Here is a 14,356-nt window from a genome sequence, read left to right as displayed (position 1 = left end):
ACAATATACATATATTTATTGAARACATTAAATATTTGTGTTATCGTGATAGGACAAAACTTTTTTGATAACCACTTCCCTAGCGTTCACATCTAAAATTGTTACCGACTGGCCACCCTAATAAAATTTTCTTTATAGGCAGGTGATATGGTAGCTCTGTTTGGTAGGTTTTCTGTTCGGCGTATTGACGTGCTCTTTTCTTTCTTTCATTTCGTTTGTCATTAACTGAACGGTGTAGCAAGAAAAAGTGCTAAAATTAATAGAAATAGTTGRTTTATTTCGTGAAATTAAGTGAAAACAGCAACAATGGGCGAGACTATAAATACTAGTCAACAGTTTCCGCACTTCGAAAAGCCAACTGTGCAATTTAATGAAAATGGCTGGGGTCCATGTGAATTGCCGGAGACTTTTCGCGATATGCCWTACCAACCGTTCAGCAAAAGCGATCGCTTAGGGAAGATTTGTGACTGGACCAGCAGCTCTAATAACGACAAGAAATACCAAAGTAAGTTTTGTATTAAAGTGTTGTATAAATTGTGGGACAGGGATTGGTTCGTTAAAGTGTGAGGTTATGTGGTTGTCTGGCTGGTGAATCGTGGCAGCCATATTCACCTTTGCAAGCATGAAATTTCCCTTGAAAGAGAAATGTCAAATTTGCAGGTATTTTGATTGCAATTCTGTAAAATAGCAAAAAGAAAAAAATTGTTATTGTTTTGTTTACATTTCATTTATAACAAAATATACCGAGACGAGCAACAATTTCGTTTGTACAATATTTCGAAATTTTGTTAGGTAGGAATTAAAAGAAAATAAATTGAAAATAGTATTATATTAAAATGGTYTTACTTATACAGTCGTATTGCTCTACGATATGAGACATACTTGCGGTAACTTCGTCAAATTTTTGTTAACATTTTTGTAAAACTTTAAAATATCCGTATTTTTTTTACTGAGCTCATATTGCAAATTATTGCAAATCACAACCARTGAAAAACCATTTTTATACTAAATTTTTTATTTTGATTAACTCTTACAGATAAGTATGCCTCGTCATTCGGYACTGGCAATCAATATGCTTATTATCATGAGGAAGATGAGACTACTTTCCATCTCGTCGATACGGCTCGCGTACAGAAGCCACCTCATCAACGTGGACGCTTCCGTTCGAACATGCGCAACAACAGGTATGTTTCCACATTTTTTTAATAATAAAGTATGTTTGTAACGAATGGTTGGTTACACGCTACAGGTCCGCCCGTGGTCGCAATCAACGTGGYGGATTGAATTCTGGTATGACTACTTTGGGTGGCAAAAATGTCAAAGCCCGTGATCCTCGCCGTGGTATGGGTAAAAAATTCGGATCGCGTGGTGTGCCACCTAAGATTCGTGAATCATCTGTTGCTGTCCGTTCAGACTGGACCTCAATTGAAGAAATGGACTTCCCACGTCTGACGAAACTTTCGCTGCCAAATATCAAGGAGGGTGAGGACATAATAACGTGTGGTACTCTTGAATACTATGACAAAACTTATGATCGCATCAATGTGAAGAATGAGAAGCCGCTGCAGAAAATTGATCGCATTGTTCATACTGTCACAACTACCGATGACCCCGTTATTCGCCGACTTTCCAAAACTGTGGGCAATGTTTTTGCTACCGATGCTATTTTGGCCACCATTATGTGTTCCACACGATCAAATTACTCTTGGGATATTGTTATTGAGAAGTTTGGTGAGTTTTATTTTCAGCATTTCTACTTTATATGTACTKATTTTTTGCCATGTTCTCTATAATTTTAGGTGATAAAATCTTCATGGATAAGCGAGACAACACTGAGTTTGATTTGTTGACTGTCAATGAAACATCTGTTGAACCACCAACTGATGACGATAGCTCTCCAAATTCACCACGAAATTTGGCAATCGAAGCAACATTCATTAACCACAACTTCAGTCAACAAGTGTTGAAAACCGGCGACAAGGAACCTAAGTATAAGTTCCAAGAAGCCAATCCGTTTATAACTGAGGATGAAGATGTTGAAGTTGCCAGTGTTGGCTACCGCTATAAGAAGTGGAACTTGGGCAGTGACATTGTAAGTATAGAAAATATATAATATTACGTTTAAAACGCATAATTAATTATTTACTTAAATCACTTTAGGTTTTAGTTGCTCGTTGTGAGCACGATGGTGTATTGCAATCACCAAATGGAGAACCTCAATTCTTATCGATCAAAGCATTAAACGAATGGGACTCAAAATTGGCGAACGGAGTTGAATGGCGTCAGAAATTGGATACCCAACGCGGCGCTGTGTTGGCAAACGAATTGCGTAATAATGCCTGCAAACTAGCCAAATGGACTGTACAAGCTGTGCTTGCCGGTTCCGATCAATTGAAGCTAGGTTATGTTTCCCGTAGTAATCCACGCGATCCCTCACGACATGTCATATTGGGAACCCAACAATTTAAACCACATGAATTTGCCACGCAAATTAATTTGAGCATGGATAATGCTTGGGGTGTTCTACGGTGCATTATCGATATTGTAATGAAACAGAAGGATGGCAAATATCTGATCATGAAGGATCCCAACAAGCCCATGATCCGTTTGTACGATATTCCAGACAACACCTTCGATAGCGAAGATTCTGATGATGGCGAGGGAGATGATGGTGAAGCTTTCCAACCAGTTTACACATACGGCAACAACAAGCGAATTTAAATTTAAAACCAGCGAAAGTAAATTAATTTTATGTGTATGAAATTGGAAACTGCAATTCGATTGTTTATTTTTTGATAAGCGAAAAGCCAGCACCTAGATTGCAAAACCAACATTTTTTTTTACGTAAAAAAATATTTAAATTGAATTGTTAATCATAGTTATTTGTAGTGACTAACGACAGACAACTCGTAAATATTTGTATAATCGATAACCCAAGCAGCACAGATTCAAAATACATTAAAAGTATCCTAAACAACTATAATGATTATTCCACAATATAATAAAAATAACGGCCTATCCTTAGTACTATTAAATATTTGGAATAAAACCAATGAACAACACCAAAGGTGGGCATCAAAAAAAAAAAAAGTTTTATTTTTAATTTCAAGCACAAAATAAGCCTCATAGAATTCGAATTCGAAGCAATAACGAGGAAGTGGCGAAATACTATATATGCATCACTAATAATGCAATCAGTGGCAAAATACTTTTGTTGTTGTTGTAGCGGCAGAATTCTTTCGCCTTAGCTGCCACATTTTTTTTTTTTTCAATTTTGCTAGTAATATATGCATATTTCTCTCCGAAGTAATGGAAATGATGACTGATTAATGCTTAGCTCAGCAGTCAAAATAAAAATAAAAAAAAACGCGCGAGTGTAGCACCCGGCGTTTAAAATACTCATTAACATCAGCATGAATATATATAAATAAGTCAAGCACAGGTATTGAGTCTAAGAGCTTGTCGACCAGAGACTAGAAACCTTCTTATTCCTTCCATGAGTTAAACTGGGTGCTGCGGGTGAATTCTCTCTACTCAAACGACATAATTAAATGGAAATAATTTTTGCCATAATTTCTGAACACCTCCCCTATCGATTAACGATGCAGTTAGAAGAGTTCAGCGCCGTGAGTRTAAACCTTAGTCAAGAGGCATTAGATAACTCGGAGAACACTGCTCTTATAGTCGGCTTCTTATCGTCATCAAGACAGCATACGGTGCATACAACGAGAGGTTCGACAAAATCAATAAATCAGCGCGTGTTGATAGCGAAAGAGAGGCGCTATTGGGTTATTTCTTGTTTTCCAAGCTCAGCTACGTTCAAGTCATTGATAGAGTTTAGTAATGCCTGTGATCGGTACTGGACGTAGACGTGTTTAAGTTCTCAACTGGCGGCAGTTAAAGAACTCGTTTAATATTTAAATTGATTGCAGCTGTTATTGGTGTTTAAATAATTAGCAAAATGTTGCATTTGACCAGCGCATTTGTGATTGCATTGCTTATGTTTTTATACACTGTGTCCAACATTTGTAAGTCTATCACAAATTAGGCGCTGCTGTCGGCTTATATTTTCGTTATTGACCATTCGATTTTGTATTTCAACAGCCGCGATTACTTATGGTCGCTGCGTCTCACCATTCAATGGCAACGGTACCTGTGTGCAGTTAATCGAGTGTCAATTTATTGTCGACATCATTTCCGGGTCATTGAATGCCGAAAATGAGGAAAAACTGCGAAAAAGTCAATGTGGCTATGACAACACTTTCAAAGATAATTCGCACAGAATTGTGGTGAGTAACATTGGAATTGAGCTAGCGCTGAGTGAGCTTCCGAATACTTAGAGCAACCCTCAGGTTGCTGCTTTGTAGGCACCTTGGTTGGTTTCATCCGAAATAGGATCTTTACATAAAGTGCACACCCTCTCGTATGGCAAATCCCTACCTAAAATCGACTTTCGTGGACCTGTCTTAATTGGCGCTGATGACGACCACTGAATTCAGACAACAAAACATGATTTATTGTCGATATACCAATAACAGCTGGTGCTACCGTTAAATGACTTTCCTGACAGTTAACTGAGTTTTCTCCCAAACAGGGAGACAGATAACCGCTACTCGAAAAAGAACAACAATCTGGTCTATACCACTTCCGTTTTTGTTCTGATAGCGGTGACCCCTAGATAGGCAACGTCAAATATCCGATCGTATTTCCATCTTTAAAATCCAACCTATCCAATCATTCTTCCCTCCATTTGTCCGATAGCATTAAGCGGTGAACTCCGAATGAGAAAACCTTGTGGAAGCCGGAACCGGATCCCGAAATTTGTAACCTTTGACAAATGATCATACGAGTGGGCAAATGAACGTGTGTCAATATCCCCTTYTTATTGGTAAACGGGTTTATTTTTTATCTCTTGAAAACTCCAACCCTTCCTGTGTAATTGSTTGGGATTGGGCGCTACTGAAGTGTTTTTGTGAAGAGTCCATTTATGGGATACAACTGTTTCTACGTGATGAAAAGATTATGTCTCTCTACACACGGCAACGACTAAAATTACTATTGCAATAGCTACACGAATTTAAATTTTTTTCAAATGAATTAATTTCAAATATATTAGACGCCCTGAACTTTATCTTTGACGCAGGTTTGTTGTCCAGATAAACACTTGAAAGAGCCAACTCCACATGTAAGGACCGAGACGCAAGAGAGCCCTGGAAATGTTTTACCCTTTGCTGGTGAATGCGGAAGTTCGATTACAGACTTTATATATGGCGGTAATAAGACACGTATTTTAGATTATCCATGGATGGCYTTACTTCGATATAGAACACGTATGTGGTATTAAATACTAACCGACTTCATAATACTTAATCTAACCTATGTTGTCTCTAACAACAGGTAATAATGAACTTGACTTTCTTTGCGGTGGCAGTTTGATCAATTCCCGTTATGTGCTCACGGCCGCGCATTGCATAAGTCGTAGCAATTCGAACAACGAACCAGTCTTGCATAGTGTTCGATTGGGTGAATGGGACATCAGGACCAATCCCGATTGTGAGGTGGACATTAACGGCAAGAAGTCTTGCGCACCGCCATTCACTGAGTTGGGCATAGAAAAGGCAATAGCACATCCCAACTATATAAGCAGCTCAAATGAGCAGTACTACGACATAGCTTTACTGCGTCTGGAGCAAAGTGTGACATATACCGATTTCATACGTCCGATCTGTTTACCGGCGTCTACCGAGTTGTGTAACAGCATGTTCGTGAACAGCACAATGGAAGTGGCTGGCTGGGGAGCCACAAATAAACCCAAAGCCGCCTCATCGCCAGTCAAGTTGGCTATTAGTGTGGGGATCTGGGAGACGGATAAGTGTAAAATCATTTATAGGTCGTCGAATCGCTTAATCAATGGCACGCACCAATTGTGCGCCGGTGGCGTGAGTGGAATCGATTCGTGTCGGGGCGATTCTGGTGGACCATTGATGATGCCCGAGTTAATAAATAATCGCTTTATTTACTTTGTGGCAGGCGTTATTTCCTTTGGTCCAAAACCATGTGGTTATAACGGTTGGCCAGGTGTTTATGCGCGTGTGGGTAACTACGTGGAATGGATAAAAGGTGCCATCGAGCCCTAACAACAAATAAATAAATTGTATATTTTTAATTATTAAAAAAATATTATTTTACCTTGTGTAGACATTTTATTGCTATTACTTCAAGTTTAAAATAAAATATGTGATTAGTTTGGAGTTCATGAAGACTTTTATTTCGCATACCAGCAAGGAGGCCTCGTGGATTACAATAATATAGACCTCCATTCAATATGTAGTACAAGTGGTGATGAACTAGTAGTTTTATTTTTTTTTTTTACAATGATCTGAAGCAAAAAACTCGGGTAACCCCTATTGGGATTGGGATCAAAAGGCCTACCAAAATATCGAACTTCATGTGAACAAAAATAGGCAGAAATCAGTTACTGTTACCGCAATTTCAATAACAAAATTTACTTGGAAAGTGATAACATTGATGAGCCGAATTTTCGAGTATTTTTTCCACTAAATCAAGTCGTATGTCATGAATATCAGTGTTCAATATTAACATCTAAAATTGTAAGCAAGTTTGCCAAAGACCAATGACTTCAAATAACCCCACAAGAAGTAGTCTAATGGTGTTGTACTACAACTACACAAACTTTTCTCGCATTAATTCGGTTGTTGCCCGTGCTTTGTGGCGCGGAGCCCCGCCTTGTTGGAACCAGATCTTGTCATGATCAACTTCTTCCAATTGCAACCATAAAAAGTTATCATCGATCTATATACCGATCTCTATTAGCCATAACGGTGTCACCCGCTTCGTTTCGAAAAATGTATGGACCGATGATTCCAATTGATCAAAAACCACACCAAACTGTCAAATTAGGTGAATTGTAATGGTTGTTCACGAATAATTTGTGGATTTTTTTCGCACCAGATTCGACAGTTTTGTTTATTTACAGCACCACTCAGATGAAAGTGAGCCTATTCTAAGAAGATGATTTTTTTGTTTTTTTAATAATTATCATTTTCAATTTCCGTTTCTGGCGACAGTTCTTGAGTGACGCCAAATCCTTTCTCCTAAGTTGTGATTTAAGGCAGCCACAATTCTTGAGAACTTCTTGGAATCGACAAATTGAGGTCTTCAGCAATATTTGTTTGAACGGCAGCAATATTTTCATTACTTCGAGTGTCTTATATGCAAAGAAAATGTACAGGGTTTCCCCGGAAAGTGATAGGACTGATTTTTTTCCGACGCGACTGTACAGGACGGAGCATGCGCGCACCAACAGGATTCGGTATAAGGCATTAGTAGCAAATGAAGCGGCTGGTAAGTTCTCTGCGAGCACCTGGAAACAGAGGTATGCCATTAAATTCTGTGTGAAACTCGGTAAATTTGCGACGGAGATGTTTGATAAGATCAAACATGCTTACGCAGATGTTGCTTTAGAAAGAAGTGGTGTGTTTCGGTGGCACCAGGTCGTTTTGGATGGCGGGTAAGGGGTCGCTGATGAAGACCGGAAGAATGAGCAAATCCAAAGTGAAAACGATATTAATTGTCTTTTTTGACACCAAAGGCATAGTCCACCATAAATTTATTCTTGCTGGACAAACCGTCAACTGCAAGTTTTACGTCCTCAAGAGACTCAAATGAAGGGTCAATCGGATCTGACAAGACATCGCAGCCAATTGCAAGTTGCACTACGACAACACACCGCCATTTTTGTGAACAACTATCTAACCAAGGCCGACATCCCAACGTTTCCCCAGCCGCCCTACACACTGAATGCAATGAAAAACAAAACAAAACAAAAAAAATACGCATCACGACATATTAAAAATGACCGAATCGACACTTAGAAGTCATATCATCTCTATTGGAAAACCCGGCATAMATTATGAAGAAGAAATTCTCTTCCATAATATTTTCCAAAGTGGAGGTCTATGTGGAAATCGCAAATATAACTCTAATAATTCCTTAGCCGCTAAAGCTGACACTTTTTGTACTGTTAAGGTGTAATTATATTATCCTTTTCATTAAATAATAATAATAACAAGAAAAAACGTTAACTTCGGCTGCACCGAAGCTAATATACCCTTCACAGGTGCATTTCTATTAGTAACTATGTGTTCAGTTTATATTAAAGCTATATGCTATAGTAATCCGATCTAAACAATTTCTTCGGAGATTACATTGGTGCCTTACAAAATAATTTGTACCAAATTTCGTGAATATATCTTGTCAAATGCAAAAGTTTTCTATACCAGCACTAGATTCCGATCGTTCACTGCACTTAATATACCCTGTGCAGGGTATAATTATAATAACATATACAATTTTATATATGTTTTCCACAGCCAGTAGACTTATCAAGGGTTGGCGTGGTGATGATACCACATACCTGTTTATTTAACCCCGCTTAATTCAATAACTAAAATTTTAGTTAGAATTTTATTTGATTTCAGAGTCTATAAAGAATTTCCTAGAAATCCTAGCTAACTCAATTTATTTWTAGTAATGCATACTAATCATTAAGTATATACATACAAATGTGTGACTCCTAGGCGCGTATTCACATATGTATATACGTACTATATATCAATAGTAAAATAAAACACGTTATCAAAATGATTGTGCAAGCAAACCGTTATTTCTGCTCAAATCTTTATCCACATATACTCGTTCTGTTCAAAACTTCCTCTTTAATATGGGTTCAAAGGGAAATCCCTTGCTGATAAAATTTCAACAAACACATAAGTAACTTCCAAAATTAATTTAAAATTATCACTATACCTCAACATGTATACAATATACTAAATACAGTACATACATATATATATATATATATACATATGAGTATATAGCCGAGGTGCTGGCTGAGCATATCCGATATAAGCTGAATATTGCTATAAAACTCCTTCAAGGAGCAGCAAAGGGCCTTCAAATGTTAAAAGTATCTGATTAAGCTTCCTAGCTATCGCTTACTCAGCATTTACATACATACATATGTATGTATATAGTACGTATGTATAGGTTATGTGCATACATATATAYGTTTATTTATAGAGATTATGTGCAAAAATACAGAGTGTGAGCTTTTGAAGCTGCCAGTAATTATTATTGTTTAGTTCGAGCTKGAGCTGCGTTGCTGCTGGTTAGGAGACGGCGGCAGTGCTTTAGGCTAATTCGGGCGTGTTGATAATTAGTCTCTGAATACTTGATTAGTATCAGCTAGAGTGTCGTAAAAATTAACGAATGTTATTAAGTTGACGCATTGACACATCGACATGCGGATTTGATTTTCCCGAAACGATATTTTTATTTTCTTTTTCTATTTTTTCTTTATATACAAAAATAGAATTAATACATTATTTGTGAATTCTCGGTAACAATGATGCTTAGGGCAATTGAACTATTGTTGTGGCTCTTCGTCGCTGTCTACATACTGGCCGTAAACACTGGTAGGTATCCAGTCAAACCACATTGCCAATGGAGATTCCCGGTCTGTGTGTAATTGTGTGTTCGTGCTTTTCAACATTTTTCGAGATTACAGAATCTGAAGTGCTTATCAATAATAAAACAGTGTTCACATTAAATTATTCAAACGCATTAAATATTCACCCAAATCTGAATTGTAAATAAATGGGTATAATTTTAGCGATTCCAACATTTCTTCGCTTAATGATACATTTCAAAACAAGAATTCAGATAATTTAAGAAACCAATAATTAACTTTTGAATGTTTTTTTTTTTATTCAAATCCTCTGCTTTTCTCAAAATGTTGACAGTACGAGTATAAGCCCTCTTTTTGGATACATGTTATTACTTGATTTTAATATAAAGATATTGTGASCTATTCATCGCATATCCGGGGTCTACGTAAACCTCAAGAAAATCACACCAAAATATGGAGTGTTAGACAAAGATTATTATTGCGGTTATATGTGTATGTATGTACATAAGTATAAATATCGAAGTGTATCGAATGAAGTGTATTGGTAAAACATTATACTTAGCAGAAAAATATTTTAACACCTTTTTATATGACACCCTCACTTAAAAAACATTCTGAGACATTTTCGCATTGAACACCAACCWTTATTACAATGGGGTTTTTATTTTTTCCCACAATGAATGTTTCTCATTGCATGAACAAGTTGCCTGGGTATTTACAATTTGTTTCTGTTTTTTGCTGAATAATAAATATTCGTATGTACGTGATTGACCAGCAAATGWTGTACAAAGTTGATCAATAAAATAAATATACAGATTTAAGATGAACCGTCCTTAAATTATTCGTTGTCTCAACCAGTATACTTACATATATACAAATGTACCTTATTTTAGTCGACCTAAAAATAAATGAAAATTTTTCATGATATATMTTGAATATATGCAAAAGTAAGCTCAAAATTTATTGAATTTGATAACAACTTCTAAAAAGTTGTCGAGACACACTTTGGCGTGTCAATGGACGGAGCCYGAAGAAGGCGACGATGAGCTGGTTTCGACCTCTTAAGAAAAAATATTGCCCATTTGAGGCTATGACATTTTCCCTGGCAATTTCCATCGTCTTGGCGCCCGCTCAAAAGAGGAGTCAAGCCAATTTTTGAGGCTCTGTTCTGTTATGAACCATATTTAAGAGGATGCTTTTGGCATAGACCGGAACTATTGGTAGTCATAAGGGATGAGGTTTTAGGCTGAATGAGGCAAACCTTCCCAGTTGCTGATTTCCAAATTGTTTTTACTCGGTCTTGCAACAAGAGACCGAACGTTGTTATAATATAAAACCCTTGATTTTTTCTATTCGCAAGTCCCGGGAGTTTTTCGGAAATCGTTCGCTTCAATGTTATTAGTTGTTGCCGATAACGTTTCCTCGTTGATTTGGCTTTGCCAGGATTTACATTCGTTTTTTTGCATTTCGGGTTGTCGTATAATGGATCCCAAAAAAAAAAAAACGACATAGTCTCTTGACATAGTCCCAATATACTCAAATACGGCTGATTTTAAAATTCCCTTATGAATGTTGAAGTTGAGTTTTGCGTATTGTAGGTGTTTGTGAGTTGATATTATTAAAAAATAGAGTTTTCTTCCGCTAATATAATTATGTATCTTCTTTTAGTGCTGGTGAGTTATGGCGTTTGCAATACACCTTTCGGATTTTCAGGTCATTGCGTACCATTGTCGGACTGCCCAAGTCTATATAATCTACTTGCCCAAGCCAATGACGACAATGATATCTTTAATCATTTGCGTAATAGTTTCTGCGGATCTGACGTTAATGCCACTTCGGGACCGGATAGGACACGCGTAAGTAGATCCTATCTGATGTGAATTGAAAAAAAAAAGCTAAAGCCYCGTTTACTTCTGTTTAGGTCTGCTGTCGAGATAATCCAAATGCTGAAAACAAAGATAAGGAATCAGGTAAAATGTTGCCAACACCAGGCACTTGCGGAATCACTTTCAATATGCGAATTTTCGGCGGCGTAGAATCCCAAGTGGATGAGTTTCCTTGGTCAGCGCTGATAAAGTACCAGAGACGTAAGTTCTATATATATGAATATCCCATTTTTATAGTTAGAAAAGAGATAAGAAGGTCTTTTCGAATATTTACTAACTTTAGATCAGAAAGAAAATGAAAGCAGTGAGGAAGCGCTAAGTTCGAGGTGCGGTGAAAGCCGAGGAAATACTTTCAGGTGTTGCAACACTTTATATTAAAACTTATTGCATAAAAATTCAACTTTAATTATTTGAAGAAACTGTAAATGTATTGTAGACGAATTTGGTATTTTATTAATTTATGGGCCAAAGACTCACTAACTTTCATTACTACATTTTGCTTCGAGTCGGTCATTTTGAGTCAACATACTTGTAGTTAATGAGATATAAACTCCACCAAAGCGACTAAATTCAATACATTAGGTGTGCAAGGAAAACCTCAATCAGAGGATCCAAAATAATTTTTATTAAGGCTATGAGGTTTAGACCAAGTAGACCAAGTAAACTAGAGAACAGGTTCCCAGATAATTTTATGAACATAAGTGACTCTAACCTTTGTATATCCGTTTAGCATACAATGCCACAGCACTGAACTGTGCCGGCGTGCTCATCAATCAACGCTATGTCCTCAGCGCTGCTCACTGTCTTAGGAATCCGAGCATACCGACCACGTGGAAGCTTGACAGCGTACGCCTCGGTGAGTGGGATACCAGAACAGATCCAGATTGTTATGAAACTGCCGATGGCAATAGAAACTGTGCGCCTCCATATGTGGAAGTAAAGATCGAACGTATTATCGTCCATGATAAGTACATACCACATTCACAATCGGAATTATATGACATCGCACTAATACGCATGGCGGCCAATGTTAACTATTCGGAGACCATAAAACCCATCTGTCTGCCACTTTCCAACGATTTACGGCAAATGACATTTGTAAATGAATATGCCGATGTGGCTGGTTGGGGCCGCACAGAAGTGAGCACCTACAGTGCTGTGAAAAGGACCATCTCACTGCTAATTTGGGATACGGACGCGTGTGCGCAAAGATTCCAAACCATACAAATCCCAGTGAATAAGACGCTGCAGYTGTGTGCGGGCGGACAGCCGATGCAGGACACATGTCAGGGCGATTCCGGGGCGCCGTTGACGATGCGTGGCCGTCTGATGAATTCCCCACACTTTGTGGTGGGCATTGTATCGTTCGGTATGCAGCCTTGTGGTATGGCCTCTTGGCCAGGCATTTACACGCGCGTCACCTACTATGTTGACTGGATTTTGAACAACCTGGAGGATTAACACTTGTTAGCGCTATATGTGCAGACAATTTGGAGCATGTATGTGTGTATGTATGTATGTAATGTGTGTATCTTTATATGTATGTGATATGTGTGTTTTTATGGATATGCCATTTGCAGCGTATAGGTTTCCTAGTTTGTCAGAAAGTTTTTTGATTTCCTTTTGGAAGCGGACACATTCCGTTTATGAACGATTTTCGCAGTGCATGCAGGAAAGAGATTCAAAATGCTCGAATTTATACAAATAGCTTTTGAAGTAGACGTAGCCAAGTAAAAACTGCGAAAGGTTTTAGTTTACATCACCATGATCCATATTGGGTATCAGAGTATGGGTCCACCTTCCCTTTGTTGATGTGTTCCATCTTTCATGGCATTGCCGGAGGTAAATCTCTGCTGCTATGTCCATGTGAAGTCTTTCCGATATAACATTGATTGCATCATCCGATACTGTTTTGAATGCGCAGCAGGTTCTCAATGACGCCAGTCTGTGTACCGAAGCAATTATTTCAGATGGCATTATACCTGAAATCCCAACAGCTTCGTGAGGCACCGTACGGAAAGCGCTGGCCACTCTAAATGGACTTAACCGAAATAAGGATCTAACTGGTTTCGCATGCATTTTTTGCTTTAGCGCGTTAGCCCACACTTCCGCTGGATACATGTGTATATATGTAATGTTTTTTTTTTTTTTATAGTAGGGGGAAGCATCGAAAGCCGGAGTGCGGAACTTTAATCCGCTAAACCTAACCTACTCCCAACTCAAGACTCTCCCACGGAATCACGGAACCACCGGCTAAGTACTACTTCGTGGGAGGGACAGGACATTTAAGTCTCCTCTATTGCGCGGACTGACGAACTCCTAATTTGCTCAAAAAGTCTCAGTTTTGTTATTATGGATGCTTACGCTTCGCTGACAGCTTTCCATTTATCAGTCGATGACACATGAGTTTCGTTAAATTATCGACCTTAAAACTACCACCGAGCGTGGCTTTTTGGTTTTCCCTTGTATTTGAAAATCGAAAAGGTAGCTTCTAAAGCACCCATGTCCACTAAGTATTTGGGTCAGATAAAAGTCTAGGTCCCCATGTCGTCTGTCTATCCACGAGTGGATGTCCGGTATAAGTCGGTGAGTCCAGCGCCCTTTGGATGAGGAGTTCCACCGCTCCTGCCACATTTTAGTGCTCTTATTTCTCTCCTCTGCCCTTGCCGATACTGTTTTAGACGTTGATAACTGATATAAACGCTCGAGTTCGTCTCCCGGCATGCTGGCTAATACTTCAGCAGCGTCGGTTGATATAGTCCGGAAAGCACTTATTACTCGAATTGCAGAAAGCCTATGCACTGCAATTATTTGTTTCGCATACGCTTTTATGTCCATTGCCTGTATCCATAACAGTGCCGCATACAGTATCACGGAACTCATTGCTTTCGCTATTAAGAATCGCCGGCTGGAACGCACACAGCCTCTATTGGTCATCATTCTCGATAGGCCATTATAAATTTTGTTTGCCTTCGCGGAA

At 38.3% G+C, this 14,356-nt stretch overlaps 2 protein-coding genes across 2 annotated transcripts; both read left to right on the top strand.

The window, feature by feature from the left end:
- Positions 1–189: 189 nt before the first annotated feature.
- LOC108972047 (eukaryotic translation initiation factor 3 subunit D-1) lies at positions 190–3,035 on the top strand. Its single transcript, XM_018938488.1, has 5 exons — positions 190–505; positions 1,037–1,184; positions 1,250–1,731; positions 1,800–2,092; positions 2,161–3,035. Exons 1-5 carry the CDS (start codon positions 307–309, stop codon positions 2,719–2,721), a joined length of 1,683 nt encoding a protein of 560 aa, XP_018794033.1. The 5' UTR covers positions 190–306; the 3' UTR covers positions 2,722–3,035.
- Positions 3,036–3,793: 758 nt separating this feature from the next.
- On the top strand, positions 3,794–13,381 carry LOC108972002. The gene is given in 9 exon segments (XM_018938420.1): positions 3,794–4,028; positions 4,105–4,289; positions 5,144–5,330; positions 5,398–6,130; positions 9,400–9,497; positions 11,159–11,346; positions 11,412–11,577; positions 12,107–12,875; positions 13,249–13,381. Coding segments are annotated over 9 exon segments (2,526 nt in total). The 5' UTR covers positions 3,794–3,961.
- The last annotated feature ends 975 nt before the right edge of the window (positions 13,382–14,356 follow it).

The sequence above is a fragment of the Bactrocera latifrons genome, unplaced genomic scaffold (genome assembly GCF_001853355.1).
Source record: "Bactrocera latifrons isolate USDA-ARS-PBARC rearing strain unplaced genomic scaffold, ASM185335v1 scaffold_11, whole genome shotgun sequence".
In the NCBI taxonomy this organism is placed as follows: Eukaryota; Metazoa; Arthropoda; class Insecta; order Diptera; family Tephritidae; genus Bactrocera; species Bactrocera latifrons.
This window is presented reverse-complemented; position numbering and strand designations above follow the sequence as displayed.